General features: G+C 47.0%; 1 protein-coding gene across 3 annotated transcripts in view; it reads left to right on the top strand.

The window, feature by feature from the left end:
- TBC1D32 (TBC1 domain family member 32) overlaps positions 1-21718 on the top strand; it is a 235422-nt gene that overhangs the window by 97278 nt on the left and 116426 nt on the right. For all 3 annotated transcript variants that reach the window (XM_029056266.2, XM_029056257.2, XM_029056276.2), the window contains 2 exons: positions 5286-5402; positions 19434-19522. In XM_029056266.2, the coding sequence (XP_028912099.1) occupies positions 5286-5402; positions 19434-19522 (206 nt within the window). The remainder of the gene's footprint in view (positions 1-5285; positions 5403-19433; positions 19523-21718) is intronic.

Below are 21718 nucleotides of genomic sequence, written 5' to 3' on the forward strand. Positions count from 1 at the left end.
TATGGAAGAAAATCTTCAAGTCAGTGTGAGCCTGGGATATTCGAAGGTGTGCTCCCAGAGAAGAGGCTTGGGGAGAAAATGAAAGAACCAGGCATTTGGCTCTTTGATAGAAAACTTTATTACCGTTTGAAAAAAATAAATAGGGATTGTGTGCATTAATCAGTGCCATTACTTGTCTAGACCAACGATCCGCCCAGCTCCTTTGGTTTAGCAAAACTGGGGGCGTTATAGATTGTTCATTCATTCATTCATTCAGTAGTATTTATTGAGCGCTTACTATGTGCAGAGCACTATACTAAGCGCTTGGAATGAACAAGTCGGCAACAGATAGAGACGGTCCCTGCCGTTCGACGGGCTTACGGTCCGATCGGGGGAGACGGACAGACGAGGACGATGGCGATAAATGGAGTCGAGGGGAAGAACGTCTCGTAAAAACCGATGGCGACTAAATAGAATCGAGGCGATGTACCTTTCATTAACAAAATAAACAGGGTGACGGAGATATATACAGTTGAGCGGACGAGTACGGTGCCGAGGGGATGGGAGGGGAGAGGGGGAGGAGCAGAGGGAGATGGGGGGAAAGAGGGTTAAGCTGCGGAGAGGTGAAGGGGGGGCAGTAGAGGGAGTAGAGGGAGAAGAGGAGCTCAGTCTGGGAAGGCCTCTCGGAGGAGGTGAGTTTTAAGTAGGGTTTTGAAGAGGGGAAGAGAATCAGTTCATGCATGAATGTATCCCACACCTTCTTGAACCCAGTGCTAATTGAGAAGCAGTGTGGCTCAGTGGAAAGAGCCCGGGCTTGGGAGTCAGAGGTCATGGGTTCGAATTCCGACTCTGCAACTTCTCAGCTGTGTGACCGTGGGCAAGTCACTTCACTTCTCTGTGCCTCAGTTCCCTCATCTGTAAAATGGGCATTAACTTTGAGCCTCACGTGGGACAACCCGATTACCCTGTATCTCCCCCAGCGCTTAAAACAGTGCTCTGCACATAGTAAGCGCTTAACAAATACCAACATTGTTATTATTATTATAATTTCCTCCTGTTGGACTTATAGGAACTAGTTACATATTTTTGAATGGGGAGAAGAAGAAGTGTTTCTTGTTGTTGGCTGTGAAGCTTCCCCACTTTCAAGCTTCATCGGGTGTCCTCCCGTCCTGACGGAGTGCGATTTGGGGAACCGCAATTGGACCTGGTTTCTGAACCCGGTTCCGCCACTTTCCTGCTGGGTGACCTTGGACAAGTCGCTTCACTTCTCTGTGTCTTACTTAGTTCCCTCATCTGCAAGTTCTTCTTCCTCTTAGACCTGTGAGCCCCATGTGGGACCTGAGGATCTCGTATCTACCCCAGTGCTTAGAACAGTGCTTGGAACATAGTAAGCAACTTACAGTTATTATTATTCTTATTGTTATGATTAACTTGAATGAACCCTTTATGCATCCATCTCAAACTTCATAGTCTTCCCTCTTTCAGACTCTTTCTTTACAGATGCAGGAGATGCAGATCTTTACAGAAAAAGTGATAGTGTTCTGAGAAAGCAAGCAAACCAATTGTGAATAATTATGGCATAATAGTAATAACAGTAATCATAACGACTGTGGTATTTCCTAGGCACCGTACTCAGTGCCGTGGTAGACATAAGATAATCAGCTTGGATACGGTCTTTCTCTTACGTCGGGTACACGGGGGACGGAGAACGGGTGTTTAATCCTCAATTTATAGATGTGGAAACTGAGGTACAGTTAAATGATTTGCCCAAGCTTACACAGCAGGCAAGAGCCATAGCGGGATTAGAACACAGATCCCCTGATTTTCAGGACTGTGTTTCCAGGCCCGGTAGCTCACGCTGCTTCCCTAATGTAGTTAAGAAAAAGAGGGTACGGGCATGAGTTAGCTTTTTAAGTATCAGGGTAAGTAAGTAAGGCTTCAGAGATAAAGAGGATAGTGGTGGTGTCTTCTGTCAGGGGAAAATTAAGTGGAGGAGAGGATTTGCGAGGGGTTCAGTTTTGGACTCTTTGAGCCCGAGGGGCTGGCAAGACGAGCTGTGTCCGGTTCCCCTTGAGGCAGGAGGGAGCGCAAGATTGCCGAGAAGAAAAGAGGGTGGTGAGGTCGAGGGCTTAATGCCGTGCTTGGTTTTCCGACGGTGCTCGGTACCCGTTGTCGATTAATCGACTGATCCGGGAGGATCCATCTAGAGGCGGAAAGCGATAATAATGTTGGTATCTGTTAGGCGCTTACTACGTGCAGAGCACTGTTCTAAGCGCTGGGGTAGACACAAGGGAATCAGGTTGTCCCACGTGGGGCTCACAGTCTTCATCCCCATTTTACAGATGAGGGAACTGAGGCACAGAGAAGTGAAGTGACTTGCCCACAGTCACTCAGCTGACAAGTAGCAGAGCTGGGATTTGAACCCCTGACCCCTGACTCCAAAGCCCGTGCTCTTGCCACTGAGCCACGGAGCGGATGGGAAGGATGGGCAGGACGGGATTGTGATGGGCCGAGGGTAGGCTGGCGGAGGTCCCGATGAGGTCCCGAGGCCTGTGTAGCCGCCTCCTCCAGTCGCCGGTCCCCAGGTCCGTGACTGCTGGGCTTCAGAGAACTCGTAACCTTCTGTAGCAGTTAGGTACGTATTCTGTTACTTAAGTAGTAACTAATAATAATAATGGTTATTTGTTAAGCAGCTTGAGAAGTATCGTGGCTTAGAGGATAAAGCCCGGGCCTGGGAGTCAGAAGGACATGGGTTCCAATCCCATCTCCGCTACCTGTCCGCTGAGTGACCTTGGGCCGGTCACTTCGCTTCTCTGGGCCTCAGTTACCTCATCTGTAAAAGGGGGATAAGAGTGTGAGCCCCATGTGGGACAGGGACGGAGTCCAAGCGTGGCTCAGTGGGAAGAGCCCAGGCTTGGGAGCCAGAGGTCATAGGTTCGAATCCCTGCTCCGCCACTTGTCAGCTGTGTGACTTTGGGCAAGTCACTTAACTTCTCTGTGCCTCAGTTACCTCCTCTGTAAAATGGGGATGAAGACTGTGAGCCTTATGTGGGACAATCTGATTACCCTGCATCTCCCCCAGCGCTTAGAACAGTGCTCTGCACATAGGAAGCACGTAACAAATACCAACATTATTATTATTATTATGAACTGGTGCTTAGAACAGTGCTTGGCACATAGTAAGCACTTAACAAGTACCATCATCATTATTATTATTATTATTATTGTTACACACTCACTATGTGCCAGGCACATCTTTGGGTTGGATAGAAGCAAATCCGCCTGGACACAGTCCCTGTCCCACGTGGGGCTCACAGTCTCAATCCCCACTTTTCAGATGAGATAACTGAGACCCAGGGAGATGAGGTAACTGGCCCAAGAGTCGTACAGCAGACAAGAGGCAGAGCCAGGAGTGATAATGTCGGCATTTGTTAAGCGCTTACTATGTGCAGAGCACTGTTCTAAGAGCTGGGGTAGATACAGGCGAATCGGGTTGTCCCACGTGCGGCTCACAGTTAATCCCCATTTTAATAATAATAATAATAATGTTGGTATTTGTTAAGCGCTTACTATGTGCCGAGCACTGTTCTAAGCGCTGGGGTAGATACAGGGTAATCGGGTTGTCCCACGTGAGGCTCATAGTCTTAATCCCCATTTTACAGATGAGGTAACTGAGGCCCAGAGAAGTGAAGTGACTTGCCCACAGTCAGCTGCCAAGCGGCAGAGCCGGGATTCGAGCCCATGACCTCTGACTCCCAAGCCCGGGCTCTTCGCACTGAGCCACGCCGCTTCTCTAGAACCCAGGACCTTCTGATTCCCAGGCCCGTGGTCTATCCGCTCCGAGGGAGCGGCCTCAGCTTTCCATCCCCGGTCCCGAGTGGCCCCAGCTGTGGCCGGGAGCGAGCGGGAGCAGCGTTGCCAGCGTGGAGGCAGCGGGCGCGAGGGGACGGGCCAGGGAGTTGGCAGCTCGGGCTCGGGCCTGGTGGTTCCGGGAGGGCAGCGGGGGCCCGGGGTGGGGTGGGGGGCCCGGAGCCTACAGTGGGTCCTTGCTGCGGCCTCTGATATTGAAAGGGAAATTTGATATTCGCCTCACCTCCAACCCCTCAGAACCCATGTGCACATCTTTAAATTATATATGATGATTTAAATGAATAATAATAATGAATGATAATTTTAATGAATATGATTGTACATTCCAGGCGCTCAGTACAGTGCTCTGCACATAGTCAGCGCTCAATGAATACTATTGAATGGATGAATACATTTCTTATTCATCTGACAGACATTTAGTTAATGTCCGTCTCCCCCATTAGACTGTAAGCTCGTTTTGGTCAGGGAATGTATTCGCTATATCTCTGGTATTGTGCTCTCCCAATCTCTTAGTACAGTGCTCTGCACCTAGTTAGTGCTCAATAGAGACGATCGATTGATTACTTAGATTGTGTGCCCCATGTTCATTCATTCGTTCAAGGTATTTATTGAGCGCTTACTAGGTGCAGAGCACTGTACCAAGCGCTTGGAATGTACAGTTCGGCAACAGAGAGAGACAATCCCTGCCCGATGACGGGCTCACAGTCTAATCGGGGGAGAGAGACGGACAAAAACGAGACAGCATAATCACGATAAGTAGAATCAAGGGGATGGACAGCTCATTAACAAAATAAATAGGGTAATAAAATCTATACAAATGAGCACAGTGCTGAGGGGAGGGGAAGGGAGAGGGGGAGGAGCAGAGGGAAAGGGGGCTTAGCTGACGGGGGGGCAGAGAGGGAGCAGAAGGAAAAGGGGAAGCTCAGTGTGGGAAGGCCTCTCGGAGGAGGTGAGCTCCCAGTAGGGTTTTGAAGAGGGGAAGAGAGTTAGTTTGGCGAGACAGGAGCTGTGTCCGATCTGATTATCGTCTCTTTATCCCATCGCTGAGCACATAGCAATGATCGAATATTATTATCATTGTTGTTATCCTTATCGTCCCCATCATCATCATGAAGAGAATTCGCAAAGGGGAAAAGCTGTTGTGCACATTCACTTGGAATTTTGCTTTTTCACTCCTATACTCTGTAAGCAAGTCACTGTTCTACATTTTGGCTCATTACGATGTGCTTTATGTATTCATTGACAGAAGTCCGTTTTGTTTAACGTTTGCTTTTTTCCCTTTAGGCAACCATGAAAAATGTACTTCTGTTAAAATTCCTCTCTTATGAGAGCCCTGAAAATGTCTTTGATGCATATACGTGACATGCTTCTCAGCCAGGCTCGCTCTGAAACTTGATCATTAGTTAATGATTGGATCATCTGTATTCCTTTCCTAGTCTTTCCTAGCCCTGGTGAACTTGTTGTCCTCTCCGGCTGTTTATGAACTGATTGGAAACCAGGATATTCCAAATAAAGCAGAATATTCACTTCGGGAGGTTCCTACGTGCATTATCGTAAGTCACTTTAATTTCTTCATTCTTTCGTCCGGTCGGGTTTATTGAGCACTTACTGTGTGCGGAGCACTGTACCAAGCGCCTGGGAAGAGTACGATACAGCAATAAACAGACACATTCCCTGTCCACAATGAGCGTACAGACCGGAGGGGGAGAGACAGACATTAATTTAAAAAATATTATTTTTCCTCGATAAATGGAGTGGTTTGAGATGTTGCATCAGATGTCATATTAACAGGGGAACATTTCTACCACTTCTGTTGAATTGTCGTCTTCCAAGCACTTAATACAGTGCTCTGCAGGCAGTAAGCACTCAATAAATACCATTGATTGAGGAACAGAAAAAAAAATCTTTTTTTTATTTATTTATGTCTGAGGCACCTGTTCAGTTTCCAAAATTCAAGTTTCTGTTTTTATTTAAAATGACTTTAAATCTGTAGCTATTAAAAATAGTCACGAGTGACAGTGGTAACGGAGCATATGTTTGCGCACAGCTGGAAAGATGGATCCTGAAATATGGTCCTTTTCTGATTCTGTGACATTATATGACATTATTTCCTCTGCATCAGGAAAAGGAGTCCTCAACGCTGGCTTCAAGACCCTCCGCCAACTCTCCCTATCTTTAATATCCTCCCTCCTCGTCCGCTGTTCTCTATCTTGCTCTCTTTTTCTTCCCAAGCCAGTTTTCCCGTCGTACTTTGCCCTCAACTCTCCCTCGTCTGACCTCTCAGACGAATGGTTTGTTTGGGCTTTTTTATGGTATGCTTAAGAACTTATTGTGTGTCAAGCACTGTTCTAAGCTCTGGGAAAGATACAAGTTAATCAGGTTGGACATGGTCTCTGTCGCAGTGGAAGAACATTTTTTTCAGTTGAGGAAGAGAAAGTAAGTGACTTGCCCAAGATCACACAATGGAGGAGCCAGTTTTAGAACCCAGTCCTCTGACTCCCAGGCCCAGGCTCTTCCCCTAGGCCACAATCCCCCCACCGATCTGAAAGACTACAGCTCTCCCCACTTTTTTTATTATTATGGTGCTTATTAAGCACTTACTATGTGCCAGGGACTGCGTTAAGCTCTGGGATAGATAGAAGATCATCAGGTTGGATGCGATCTTTGTCCCACGCAGGACTCTTAAATCTTAATCCCCATTTTCCCGATGAGGTACCTGAGCCCCAGAGAAATTAAGTGATTTGCCCGAGGTCACACAGCAGACAGGTGGGATTAGAACCCAGGTCCTCCTGCCTCCCAGGCCCGCGCTCTTCCCCCTAGGCCACGCCGCTTCCCCACGCTGCTCCGTTCATATCCTGGGCTCAAGTGGGCCCACTCACAGCAACGTTTTGTAGTTGAATCCTTTTATGGAACAGAGTGTGGAGGTCAGAATTTAATGCGGATCTACACGACGTGTGCCCTTCTTTAAGATGGGCTATTCTGGGAGATTGATCGTGCTTCAGGGTTGGTTCTCCTGAGCACTTAAGGTCAAAGCCCCCCCACTGGAGTTTCACCTTCTCCCCTAAATGGTAATACATCAATGTAATCCTTTTTGCAGGAGAAGAAATTATTTACCCTAACTTTATTCTGCAAAGATGAATTACCAGTATTAAATTACCGTAACTCACTCCTCCGTTAAGTGGACGGTTCCGGAGTCTTCCGCCTTATCCGCTGAGCACGTGAAAATCAGATGGGGAATTTGAAAATCACATCTTCCAGGCTACCACCGACCAGTCTCGCTCTCAGTTTCGAGAGTTGTGCCGAGGCTTCTCTGAAGCTTCAGTCACAGCTAAAGCGAAACGTCTTGACCACCAGAGGGTACTGTGCCCCTTTAAGAGATAATAATAATAATAATAATAATAATAATAATAATAATGTTGGCATTTGTTAAGCGCTTCCTATGTGCAGAGCACTGTTCTAAGCCCCGGGGGAGATACAGGGGAATCAGGTTGTCCCACGTGAGGCTCACAGTCTTCCTCCCCATTTTACAGTTGAGGTCACTGAGGCCCAGAGAAGTGAAGTGACTCGCCCACAGTCACACAGCTGACAAGTGGCAAAGCTTAGAGAAGCAGCGTGGCTCAGTGGAAAGAGCACGGGCTTTGGAGTCAGAGGTCATGAGTTCGAACCCCAGCCCTGCCACTCGTCGGCTCTGTGACTGTGGGCGAGTCACTTCACTTCTCTGGGCCTCAGTTCCCCCATCTGTAAAATGGGGATTGAGACTGTGAGCCCCACGTGGGACAACCTGATTCCTCTGTGTCTACCCCAGCGCTTAGAACAGTGCTCTGCACATAGTAAGCGCTTAACAGATACCAACGTTATTATTAAAGGCGGGATTCGAACCCATGACCTTTGACTCCCAAGCCCGGGCTCTTTCCACTGAGCCACGCTGCTTCTCTAAAGATAAAGGTACCTGCCACTGAGCTGTCCTCCCAGTAACAGCGATAATGGTCTTTGCGAAGCGCTCACTATGTGCCGAGCACTGTTCTAAGCTCTGGAGGCGATACAGGGTCATCAGGTTGTCCCACGTGGGGCTCGCAGTCTCCATCCCCATTTTGCAGATGAGGTCACTGAGGCCCAGAGAGGTGCAGTGACTGGCCCAAAGTCACACAGCTGACAAGTGGCGGAGCCGGGATTAGAACCCACGACCTCTGACTCCCAAGCCCGGGCTCTTTCCACTAGAGGCGCTTCAGGCCGCAACTCACCCTCTTACCTGGCGTTCGTCAGCAGAGCGTGAGTTTCTGCCGCTCCCCTCTGTAGATAGGGGGCTAGGGCTGGGAGACCCAAAGCGGAGTTGGGACACCTCTGGGTGCTCTGGGCCTCAGTGACCTCATCTGTAAAATGGGGATTGAGACCGTGAGCCCCACATGGGACAGGGACCGGGTCCAGTCGGATTTCCTTTATCCCACCCCAGTGCTTAGTACAGTGCCTGGCACGTAGTAAGCGCTTAACAAATACCACAATTATTATGATTATTATTATTACCCTAATACCAGACCCTCTCGCCATCTTTGTTTCCTGAAAATGTCACGTCCCTGAGAATCGAAGAGTCCTGCCCAGTTCAGCTCCTCCTTGGCCTTTAAAATCCCCACTGTCTATTGCTATTTTCTTCAGAGTTTGAATTTCACAGTTGATTTTCTTTTTAATTCTGGGACTCTATTATTCCATCCCCTACTTAGCCATTTTATTCTCAAACACACACACGTACACACACACCCCCCCATCTATATTTAATGGCATTTGTGAAGCACCTCTGTGCCAGACACTGTACGAAGCACTAGTATAATGACAAGCTAATTTGGTAGGACACCCTCCCTGTCCCATATCGGGCTCATTGTCTTAATCTCCATTTTACAGATGAGGTAACTGAAACACAGAGCAGCTAAGTGACTTGCCCGAGGTCCCAGAGCGGACAAGTGGTGGAGCCGGGATTAGAACCCAGGTCCTTCTGACTCCCAACCCTGTGCTCTATTCTAGGCCGTGCATCTTAATCCGGGTTGCCGACCATTTCAAAACTGTCGTCTTTCAAAACAGAACAAAACTCCACCACAGGAGACACCGTAGGACAAGGGGAACACAACCTAAAATGTCTGCCTTTCTTCACCAAATCCCCCTTGACACAATGTCTGCCTTAATTCACCAGATCCCCCTCGACGCTAGAACCCCTCGAGCTAGATCCGTTCCCTGCCGCCGCCTCTGACAAAATAGCTTTTCCTCCAATTCCGCTTGCTCCATAAAATCAGTCCCTGGTACTGTTTCCAAAGGTTGTTTCCTTCCCCCAGAATGTTTTAAAACTTGCTTTCAAATGGCCCGCCCAATCAGTAGCACCATATTCCTCAGTCAGTAGTACTTTTTGAGTGCTTACACTGTGTAGAACAGTGTGCTAAGCATTTGGGAGAATCCAGTACAACAGAGCTGGTAGACACGTTCTCTGCCCGTCGGGAGCTAATAGTCTAGAGGGGGAGACAGACATTAAAATAAATGATGGACATATGCATATATATTGAGTGCCTATCGTGTATCTAGAGCCCTACGAAGAACTCACAGTCGGAGAATAAGTGAGGGGACACTAGAGAAGCAGTGTGGCCTAGTGGAAAGGGCAGGCGTCTGGGAACCGGAGGACCTGCGTTCTCATCACTAGAGAAGCAGCGTGGCACAGAGAAGCAGCGTGGCACAGTGGAAAGAGCACGGGCTTTGGAGTCGGGGCTCATGAGTTCGAATCCCGGCTCTGCCACTTGTCAGCTGTGTGACTGTGGGCAAGTCACTTAACCTCTCTGTGCCTCAGTGACCTCATCTGTAAAATGGGGATTAAGACTGTGAGCCCCACGTGGGACAACCTGATTCCCCCGGGTCTACCCCAGCGCTTAGAACAGTGCTCGGCACATAGTAAGCGCTTAACAAATACCAACATTATTATTATTATTATTATCCCGGGTCCACCACTTACCTGCCGTGTGATTTGGGGCAAATCGCTTAACTTCTCTGTGTCTTCATCTGGAAAATGGGGATTTAATGCCTACTCTCCCTCCGACTTTTAGACTCGGAATCCCACCTGGGACCGACCTATCTTGTATCTGTCCCAACTCTTAGCAGCATTTGGGCCACAGTGAGCGCTAAACAAATACCACGATAGCGCAAATGTTGTTCAAAACTGGTCGGATTGTTCACCTCTTTGTACTTCACTAGAGAATGGAATAATTTGTTTGAAGTACCAAGTTATAGTACAGGGTTATTTTCTTTTATTAATACTACTAATAATAATGTTGGTATTTGTTAAGCACTTAACTGTGTGCAGAGCACTGTTCTAAGCGTTGGAGTAGATACAGGGTCATCAGGTTGAGGTAACTGAGGCACAGAGAAGTGAAGTGACTTGCCCACAGTCACACAGGTGACAAGTGCAGTGTGGTTCAGGGAGAAGAGCCCGGGCTTGGAAATCAGAGGTCACGGGTTCGAATTCCGGATCTCCCACTTGTCAGCTGTGTGACTGTGGGCAAGTCACTTCACTTCTCAGTACCTCAGTTCCCTCATCTGTAAAAGGGGGATTAACTGTGAGCCTCACGTGGGGCAACCTGATTACCCTGTATCTACCCCAGCGCTTAGAACAGTGCTCTGCACACAGTAAGCGCTTAACAAATACCAACAAATACCAACATAAGTGGCGGAGCCGGGATTCAAACCCATGACCTCCGACTCCCAAGCCTTGGCTCTTTCCACTGAGCCACGCTGCTTTTATTCAAAACAGATATGAAGGACAGTTTTCTTCAAAATATAACACAACCTATGAAATATAATGCAATATGACATCACATAGAACTTTTTCCCTCGGAAGTCTCAGAGCACTAACCAAGGACAGATCAATGCAGGTTCCACTCGTGAGACAAGGGAGAAAATGATTTAAGCTAGTGTTTGAAAATAATCTAGGTAGATTCAGTTTCATAGACTTTGCAGAAGAAAGTACTACCAAGAGAGAAGACTGTAGACTGGCAATGGATTTAGAAGGACAAGTAGACTTTTTTTTCCCCGGAAATGAGTCTAAAATGTCCAGTAGTCATAGTGATATTTATTGAGCACCCACCGGGTGCTTTCTTGGGAAGTTTGAAACGGTGAAGTTCATTCATTCAATAGTATTTATTGAGTAAAGCGCTCAATAAATATTATTGAATGAATGAATGAATGAAGTGAAACATTCTATGCCCATAAGGAATTTGCTCGTCTACCCTCTTAATGGGTTAGACAAACGAAAAGATATTTACAAACCCATCAGAATCATCGCCCTGAGTGGACGTGTTTATGTGCATAGTAAGGAGAATGTAATAGAGTTCATAAGAGCTAGAAATGGTTGAAAGAGGTGATGTGGCTTAATGGGATTTTTTTGAGCACTTACCACTCGTATAGGTCAATTATATTTATTGAGCACTTACGGTATGCAGAGCACTGTACTAAGTGATTGGGAGAGTGCCATATAACAATATTCATTCATTCATATTTATTGAGTGCTTACTGTGTGCAGAGCACTGTACTAAGCGCTTGGAATGGACAATTCGGCAACAGGTAGAGACAATCCCTGGCCATCAACGGGCTCATGAGAGCTCACCTCCTCCAAGAGGCCTTCCCAGACTGAGCTTCCCCTTTCCCCTCTGCTCCCTCTCTGCCCCCCCCCTTCACCTCCCCTCAGCTAATCCCCCTTTCCCCACTTTCCCTCTGCTCCTCCCCCTCTCCCTTCCCCTCCCCTCAGCACTGTGCTCATCTGTATATATTTTTATTACCCTACTTATTTTGTTAACGAGGTGTACATCCCCTTGATTCTATCTATTGCGATTAAGTTGTCTTGTTTTTATCCGTCTGTCTCTCCCGATTAGACTGTAAGCGCGACGATGGGCAGGGATGGTCTCTATCTGTCGCCGAATTGTACATTCCAAGCGCTTAGTACACTGCTCTGCACATAGTAAGCGCTCAATAAATACGTTTGAATGAATGAACATTGTAACAGACACATTCCCTGTCCACAGTGAATTTACAGTCTGGAAGGGGAGAAATAATAATGATGATAACAGTAATGATAATAATAAAAATGTGGTATTCGTTAGACATTTACTATGTGCTAGGCATTGTTCGAAGCGCTGGGATAGATACGAGATAATCGGGTTGGAGACGGTCCCTGTCCCAGATGGGGCTCACAGTCTTAATCTCCACTTAACCGATGAGGGAGCTGAGGCCCAGAGAAGTTAAGTGTCTTGTCCAGGGTCACACAGCAGACAAGCGGAGGAGTCGGGATTAGAACCCAGGTCTCTCTGACTACCAGGTCTGTGCTGTATCCATCAGGCCACTCTGCCTCTCGTGGCCTAATGGATACACAGGTGATAACTGGCTTGGCACACCGAGGTTTGAAAGTGTTTCAAGGATGAGGTAATGATATGCAGTGTCCAAGGCAGCGAGCTGGTCAAGGAGAGCACTTGGCTATGAGGTGATGAGGAGATGCTTGGGGAAGAGGTGAGGAACATCCCTGCTCAGGAGGAACTAAAATTGGCCCCTAGAATAATAATAATAATAATAATAATAGTGTTTTAGTATTTTTTGAGCACATACTATGTGCAGAACACTGTACTAAGCGCTTGGAATGTACAATTCGGCAACAGATAGAGACAATCCCTGCCCAATGACGGGCCCTCAGTCTAATCGGAACTTTCATTTTTGTTTGCCGCCAAATGTATAGTACTTGTGAAGGTCTACAGGTGTTAATTCCTTATGGCTTGCACGAGTCAATCGCCGACGCGTGGAGAAAGGTGATCGGCTGCGAACCCGTGAGGAACCGTAGCGAGGCATTGCGGATCTATTTTCTTCTTTTTCTTCAACATCATCAGCTGTTGTGGGTAGAGCCCCGAACTCCGTACCCGAGGGACGTAGAGAGGAAGTTAACGACCCAGTTCCTGCCTTCAGGGAGCTTACGATCTTATGGCAGTGAAAGCAGTTGCAAGTATATGCCAGGCAGAAGACCGTGTGGAAGACTTGTGTGTGACCTTGGGCAAGTCATTTAACTCCTCTGTGCCTGGGTAACCTCATCTGTAAAATGGGGATTAAGACTGTGTCCCACCCGGTTGCTTGGGTCTACCTCAGCGCTTAGCACAGCCCGTCATTGGGCAGGGATTGTCTCTCTCTGTTGCCGAATTGTACGTCCCAAGCGCTTAGTGCAGTGCTCTGCACATAGTAAGCTCTCAATAAACACTACTGAATAATCGGGGGAGACAGACAAAAGCAAAAGCAATAAATAGGATCAAGGGGATGTACACCTCATTAACAAAATAAATAGGGTAGTAAAAATATATACAAATGAGCACAGTGCTGAGGGGAGAGGAAGGGAGAGTAATAATGATGATGGTATTTGTTAAGCGCTTACTATGTGCCAAGCACTGTTCTAAGCGCTGGGACAGATACAAGGTGATCGGGTTGTCCCACGTGGGGCTAACAGTCTTACTCCCCATTTTCCAGATGAGGTCACTGAGGCACAGAGAAGTGAAGTGACTTTCCCCAAATCACACAGCTGATAAGTGGCGGAGCCGGGATTAGAACCCACCACCTCTGACTCCCAAGCCCGGGCTCTTTCCACTAAGCCACACCAGTCAACACCGGGGGCTTGGGGGCCGCTTTTAATGAGAGCCCTTGGTCGATAGTCTCAGAGAGGGCTCTGTCTTGGCACTTTTTTCTGGAACACTGACAGCATTTACAACCAGTGGTGAGTGTTTACAGGGGCAATGTTATTTGATAGCTAGTGTTTTCCTTTAGGCTGTAAGGGATTTTTTAATGGTATTTGCTAAGCACTTACTATGAGTCAGGCACTGCATTAGCATAGGGGTAGATGTTCCCAGCTGTAAAGCTGTATGTGGGAACGGATTCTATGTGAAGCGATACGGTGCTAGAACTTTAGTTAGAAAAGGAAAAATACAAAAATGTATTTTGTAGAAAACATGTCATTCATTTTAGTGCAATCTGAAGCAATGAGATCAGACGTGTCTGTTCTACATGAGGCCCGCAGTCCAAAGGGAGAGAGAACAGGTATTTAATCGCCATTTGATTGATTAGGAAACTGAGGCAGAGGGAAGCCAAGTGACTTACCCAAGGTCTCTTGTCAAGGTTAGTGGCAGAGCTGGGACTAGAATCTAGGTCTCCTGACTCCCAGTCGCGTGTTTTGTTTCGTTTTCCCACTAGGCCACACTTCTCCCCAAGCAGCGTGGTTTAGTGGAAAGAGCCCGGGCTTGGGAGTCAGAGGTCGTGAGTTCTGATCCCGCCTCCGCCACTCGTCAGCTGTGTGACTTTGGGCCAGTCACTTGACTTTTCTGTGCCTCACTTACCTCATCTGTAAAACGGGGATTAAGACCGTGAGCCCCACGTGGAGCAACCTGATTGCCCTGTATCTCCCCTCAGTGCTTAGAACAGTGCTTGGAACATAGTACGCGCTTAACAAATACCATAATAATAATAACCCGTAACCCTACTGTACATACGAATGTACGTAACCTGTCATTTAAGCACTTACTCATCTACGTATCTATTTTTCCTGTCTCCTCTTCTTTCTGCAAATTATCTCGTGTTTGTGTCTCGGTCTAGGGGCTGATCTCTGTAACGGCAGGCAGTGTGTCTTCGAACTGCATCGTATGATCTCGAATGCGTGCTAACATATGTAACGTGTGTGTGTGTGTGTGTTAGTCGACACAGAGTAGGCAGTCAGTAAATACGAGCGATTTCTTAATAGATTGAAGACGGAAGGCAAAGCGTCGGCACCGCTATAAAGGATTTAGCCTCTATTTTGGTATCGCAAAATCAGGCGACGGATTGGAAGAGAATTGGTTCTGAGCCCAGTTTATCAGCTGTGTTTTAAAGCAGAAAGCATGTGAATTGCCCAGTAGTTCTAATGCAAAATTTAGAATCTCCCTCCTTAATTGGTTTCATTTTTATTTCCATAAACATGGAAACAATCATTTGCCCGTAATAATTATGCCTCAGATGTTAACTCACCCAAATAAAGTTAAATTAGAAACGTGTTTTCTCTGGTATTTTAGACCATTTAGCTGTAGGCCATCCTCAGAATTATCCTCGTCGTTACGAAGGACAGGGACCCCATTGAAAATTGTCTTCCAAAGGACAAGATGGATACATATCCCTTATCTCGATTTCGAGGCCAGAGTGCCGTCTATTGTTCGGGTAAAAATATAATTCAACCGTACGTGTGCAATAAAATGAAAGCCAACTAGTGATTTCCTTTTATTTTGGTACTCCCATTTTAAGACACACATTTTCCGATCGAGTGTAAGTGTGTGACTCTAGTAACGGGAGATCACTGTCAAGTGGGTGAATGTCACCGACACAATAGATATCGCTTCATTACCATGGACGACTTCCTTTAAGAAAGGGAAGGCCTTGACATAGTAAGCCATAATTATGCTTTCACAGCCATTAGTCTGTCACATCAAAAAATATGTCTCTTCAAGTGCCCAGGGAACTTTCAGTGTGGATTTTCACAGTAGACTATCAGCGCCTCAGAGCTATTGTGTTCTGCTAGAGGTGTTCGATTCACCGAGGGATATTGTCAGGCTGAATCATTTATTTCCCGAGATTTGGATCAAGTTAAACAATCGGGTATTTTAGGAATTTATGTCTCCAGTTTTAGCCCTAGAACGTGTCACCTGTATTATTTAATACGTATCAATTAGTTCACTTTAGAGCATTTCCCCCTTTGGATTTTAAGTGTTTTCCTTTATTACTTTTTAATCATCTAAATGCATTGATTTTTATATAGATTTTTATGTTAAGAAATTATTCTTCGTTATCGAATGCTTCCAACTTTAATAGCCAAATGAAACAAAACTTGGTTCTGGGTCGAGCGGTACGGCCTTCACGCATCCGGCCCTTTCTTTGACTCTCCCATTTTTCCTAGCGATATCTCGGGAGATCTCCCACCTCCCCTTAAAAACTACCCCCTCCACCAGGGCCGCCGACCCCATCCCTTTGCACCGTATCGGAACGCTTGCCCCCTCCCTTCCTCCCTCCTTGACTGCCATCTTCAGCAGTTCCCTCTCCACTGGCTTCTTCCCCACTGCTTTCAAACAAGCCCATGGCTCCCCTAAAAACCCCTCCCTTGACCCCATGGCTCCTCCCGACCGTTGCCCCATCTCCCTCCTGCCATTCCTCTCAAAACTCCTTAAGCGAGTTGTCTTCGCCCATGGCCTCCTATTTCTCTCCTCCATCTCTCACCACGACCCCCCCCTCCAATTTGGCTTCCGCTCCTTTCATTTCAGGGAAACTGCCCCCTCTAAGGCCGCCGGCGATCTCCATCTTGCCAAATCCAATGGTCTCTACTCTACCCCGATCCTCCTCAACCTCTCAGCTGCCTTTGACACGTTGGACCATCCACTTCTCATGGAACATTAGCCAACTTGGGCTTTGCTGACACTGTCCTCTCTTGGTTCTCCCCCTATCTCTCCGGCTGCTCATTCTCAATCTCTTTCATGAACTCCTCCTCTACTTCCCATCCCGTAATTGTGGGAGACCGTCAGAGCTTAGTTAATAGTAATAATGATAATAATAATTATGGCACTTAAGTGCTTACTAGGTGCCAAGCACTGTTCTAAGCACTGGGGTCGATACAAGATATTCAGGTTGGACACAGTCTGGGTCCCCTTCTCTTCTCCATCTACGCTCTGTGCCCTGGAGAACCTTGTCGCTCCCATGGTTTCAAATATCATCTCTTACTGCTGTTTTATCGGCCTTGACTATTGCATCCGCTTCTCTGCTGACTCCCCAGCCTCCTGTCTCTTCCCGCTCCAATTCTTACTTCACTCTACTGCATGAATCATTTATCAACAAAAACATTCAGTTTATGTCTCCCCACACCTCAGGAATCCCTAATAGTTGCCCATCCACTTCTGCATCAAACAGAAACTCCCTACTGTCGGCTTTAAATCATTCAATCAGCTCGCCCCCCCTCCCGCCTCACCTCACCGATCTCCTACTGCAGCCCAGCCCGCACACTCCATTCCTCTAGTGCCAGCTTACTGTGCCCCGTTCTCATCTGTCTCGCTGTCGACACCTTTTCCACGTCCTCCTACTAGCCTGGAATTCCCTCCTGCTCCATATATGCCAGACCACCACTCTCCTGACCTTTAAGCTAGTACTAAGGTCATAGCTCCTCCAAGAAGCCTTCCCCGATCGAGTCCTCTTTTTCCCAGCTTGCTCTCCCGTCTGCGTCGTTTGCACACTTCAATCTGTGACCTCTGGACGCTTGATATTCTCCCCACCCCCAACCCCGCAGCACTTATGTACATTTCTTTAAATTATATATTACAAATTATATATATTACATGTACCTTAAAGATGTACATATCTTTAAATTATATATTACAAATTATTTATATTAGTGTCTGTCTTCCCCTCTAAACTGTGAGCACGTTATGGGCAGGGAACATCTCTGCTGATTTTGTTGTATTGGACTCTCCTGACTGCTTAGTATAGTACTTTGCCCATAATAAGTGCTCAGTAAATATGATTGATTGATTAAAACTACATCTCCAGCCCTGATCTTTCTCCTCCTTTGAGTCTCATATTTCCTCCTACTCTCAGGGCATCTCTACTTGGCTATTCTAGTGACATTTCAAACTTAACGTGTCCAAAACAGAACTCGTCGTCTTCCCACCCAAACCCTGTCCTCCACCTGACTTCCCCATTACTGTAGACAGCATTACCAACCTTCCTGTCTCACAAGCCCATAACCTTGGCGTTATCCTCAGCTCATCTCTCTCGATCAACCCACATATTCAATCTGCCACTGAGTCCTCTCAGTTCAACCTTCACAACATTACCAAAATCCCCCCTTTCCTCTCCATCCAAATTGCTACCACATTGGTCCACGCCTCGATTTCTGCATCAGCCTCCTCGCTGACCTCCCTGCCTCCCGTCTTTCCCAATTCAGTCAGAAGTTCACTCTGCTGTCTGAATCATTTATCTGAAAAAACACTGAATCCATGTTTTTCCACCCCTCGAGAGCCTCCGGTGGTTGCCCATCCACTTCTGAATTCATTCATTCATCCAATAGTATTTATTGAGCGCTTACTATGTGCAGAGCAATGTACTAAGCGCTTGGAATGTACAAGTCGGCAATAGATAGAGACAGTCCCTGCCCTTTGACGGGCTTACAGTCTAATCGGGGGAGACGGGCAGACGAGAACAATGGCAATAAATAGAGTCAGGGGGAAGAACATCTCATAAAAGCAATGGCAACTAAATAGAATCAGGGTGATGTACATCTCATTAAACAAAATAAACAAAACAAATAAGGTGATAAAGATATATACAGTTGAGCGGACAAATACAGTGCTGAGGGGGTGGGACGGGAGAGGGGGAGGAGGAGAGGGAAAGGGGGGAGAAGAGGGTTTAGCTGCGGAGAGGTGAAGGGGGGGTAGAGGGAGCAGAGGGAAAAGGGGGGAGCTCAGTGTGGGAAGGCCTCTTGGAGGAGGTGAGCTTTAAGTAGGGATTTGAAGAGGGGAAGAGAATCAGTTTGGCGGAGGTGAGGAGGGAGGACGTTCCGGGACCGCGGGAGGACGTGGCCCGGGGGTCGACGGCGGGACGGGCGAGACCGAGGGACGGCGAGGAGGTGGGCGGCGGAGGAGCGGAGCGTGCGGGGCGGGCGGTAGAAAGAGAGAAGGGAGGAGAGGTAGGAAGGGGCAAGGTGACGGAGAGCCTCGAAGCCTAGAGTGAGGAGTTTTTGTTTGGAGCGGAGGTTGATAGGCAACCACTGGAGGTGTTTAAGAAGGGAGTGACATGCCCAGATCAATCAGAAACTTCTGAGCATCAGTTTTAAAGTACTCAATCACTCTTCCCCTCCTATCTTTCCTCACTGATTTCCTAATGCGACCCATCACGCTCACTTTGCTGTCCTAACGCCAGCCTAACTCACTGTATCTGTCTCATCTCACCGCCGAGCCCTTACCCATGTCCTGGGACTCCCTCCTCCTTCACATCTGACGGATCCCACTTTCAAAGCCTTATTAAAATCACATCTCCTCCAAGAGGCCTTCCCTCACTAAGCCCTCATCTCCCCTTCTCCGTTTCCCTTCCGTGTCACCCTTGCACATAGAACTGTACCCCTTATTCACCCCACCCTCAGCCCCACAGCACTTATGTACGTAGCCATAATTTATTTTAATGTCTGTCTCTCCCTCTAGACCGTAAGCTTCTTTTGAGCAGGATATTTTCACCGAATCTGTTAAATTCAATCAGTTGTATTAAGAGTATGCTGTATGCAGAGCACTGAACTAAACAATTGGAAGAATACAGTACAGCAGAGTTGGTAGACATGTTTCGAGCCCTCAGTGAGCCTACAGTGCAAGAGAGACATTAGTATAAATAAATAATTCGTTATAATGCGCTTTCTCCCAAGTGCACAGACCCTGCTCTGCACGCAGTAAATTTTCAACAGATACCACCGATCGATTGATTGACACGTGCTAACACTTGGAGGTATTTGCTTGAAAATCTAAATCTAACACTTTCTTTTTCAGGACCTCATCGATAGGCTTATTGCTTTGAATTCGGAAGCTAAGATTCGCTCTTTATTTAACTACGAACAGTCACATATCTTTGGTTTGAGGTAAGATCTTAATTTTTTTCAAAGCAAGCTGAGCATTATGTAATTATGCTGTATTTACTCTCTTCCACCTGCCAGTTATACAACATGGAACGCTTATCTTGGTGCATATTTACCAAATTTAACATTAATATTAATAATCACATTGCTGTTCACTGAATAGCTCTCTGACTCACGTCGAAGGTGAATGTAGACTTATCAGCTATAGAGTCTCATTTTTAGTATAACATTGTGCGCAGGGACCGTGTCTGCCAGCTCTGTCACATTGCCCTCTCCCAAGAGCACGGCATAACGGATAGAGCACGGGCCCGGGAGTCAGAAGGTCATGGGTTCTAATCCCGGTTCCGCCACTTGTCTGCCGTGTGACCTTGGGCAGTCGCTTCACTTCTCGGGGCCGCAGTTACCTCATCTGCAAAATGGGAATTAAAACTGTGAGCCCCATGTAGGATAGGGACAAATTGCGTGTATCCATCCCAGTGCTTATTGTAGTACAGTGCCTGCCACATGGTAAATGCTTAACAAATACCATTATTATTATTATTATGAGCTTACTATAGAGTTCTGCACACACAAAGCGCTCGATAAATGCAACTGATTAATTGATTGATGTGTTAGGGGACATAAAAGGGATTTTGATGATTTAATTGGTCACTGTGGCAGGAAAGAGCCTGAAATATTTCCTTGCTGATCTCCCTGCCTCCACTCTTCTCATTCATCCAGACCTGTACTTGGCTGTGCCGCCCAGATCGTTTTTCTGAAATGAGTCCCCGCCCACATTTATTTCCCTTCTCCTCAGGTCCCTCCAATGATTTCCCATTCCTCTCCACATCAAGCCGGTACTTATGACGGTTGAGTTGAAGACATTCATTTGACGCTGTCCCTCCTACTTATGCATCTCTTCTCCCAGTAGACCCCAGTTCAGACTCTCAAGCTGAGCTACTCATGTTACCTCACCCTCATGTATCCTACCACCAAACTATTGCTTAAACCCTCCTCTCTGTCTGCAACTCCTCCCTCTTTCCTACCCAAGAGATCAGAGCTCGCCCCATGTTCAGAGCCCTCCTAAAAGTCACATCTCCAGGAAGTCTTCTCCGATAACTTTCTAGTCTCTCGATCCCATTTTCTCCAGCTTGTCAAATGAAACAGCATATGCAGTGAGAAGGAGGGTTGCCTAGTGGATAGAGCACGGGCTTGGGAGTCAGAAATACCTGGGTTTTAATTCTGGCTCCCCCAGTTGTCTGCCGTGTGACCTTGGGCAAGTCACTTAAGCATCAAGGCACAGTGGATAGAACACGGGCCTGGAAGTCAGAAGGTTGTGGATTCTAATCCTGGCTCTGCCACTTGTCGGCTGTGTGAACTTGGGTAAGTCAGTTCACTTCTCTGTGCCTCAGTTACCTCATCTGAAAAATGACATTTCATTCATTCATTCAATAGTATTTATTGAGCGCTTACTATTGCAGAGCACTATCCTAAGCGCTTGGAACGTACAAATCGGCAACAGATAGAGACAGCCCCTGCCCTTTGACGGGCTTACAGTCTAAACGGGGGAGACGGACAAAAACAATAGCAATAAATAGAATCAAGGTGATGTACATCTCATGAACAGAATAAATAGGGTAATAAAAAAATATATACAATTGAGTGGACGAGCCCAGTGCCGAGGGGAAGGGAGGGGGGAGGAGCAGAGGGAAAAAGGGGGGAAAAGGGGGCTTAGCTGAGAGGAGGTGGGGAGGGAGGTAGAGGGGCAACAGAGGGAGCAGAGGGAAAAGGGGAAGCTCAATCTGGGAAGGCCTCTTAGAGAAGGTGAGCTCTCAGTAGGGTTTTGAAGAGGGGAAGAGAATTAGTTTGGCATTTGAGACTGGGAGTCCCATGCGGGGCAGGGACTGTGTCCAACCTGATTAGCTTGTATCTAACCCGGCACTTAGAAAGGTGCTTGACACATAATAAGCGCTTAACGAATACCATCATTATTATACTCTCCAGCCCCTGTAGCACCTATCTTAGATGCTCTATTACTTCCTCCTATCTGTAATTTGCTGTAGAGTTTGTCTTCCCTGCTAGACTGTAAACTCCTTGAGGGCAGGGATCATTTCTACTGATGCTGTTGAATTCCCCCAAGCACTTACAGTAAGTGGCTTTGTACACAGTAGTCCCTTAATACGTACTATTGATTGACTGATTTTATTGCTGTAGTGTGAT

Source organism: Ornithorhynchus anatinus, chromosome 2 (genome assembly GCF_004115215.2).
Source record: "Ornithorhynchus anatinus isolate Pmale09 chromosome 2, mOrnAna1.pri.v4, whole genome shotgun sequence".
NCBI classification, from domain to species: Eukaryota; Metazoa; Chordata; class Mammalia; order Monotremata; family Ornithorhynchidae; genus Ornithorhynchus; species Ornithorhynchus anatinus.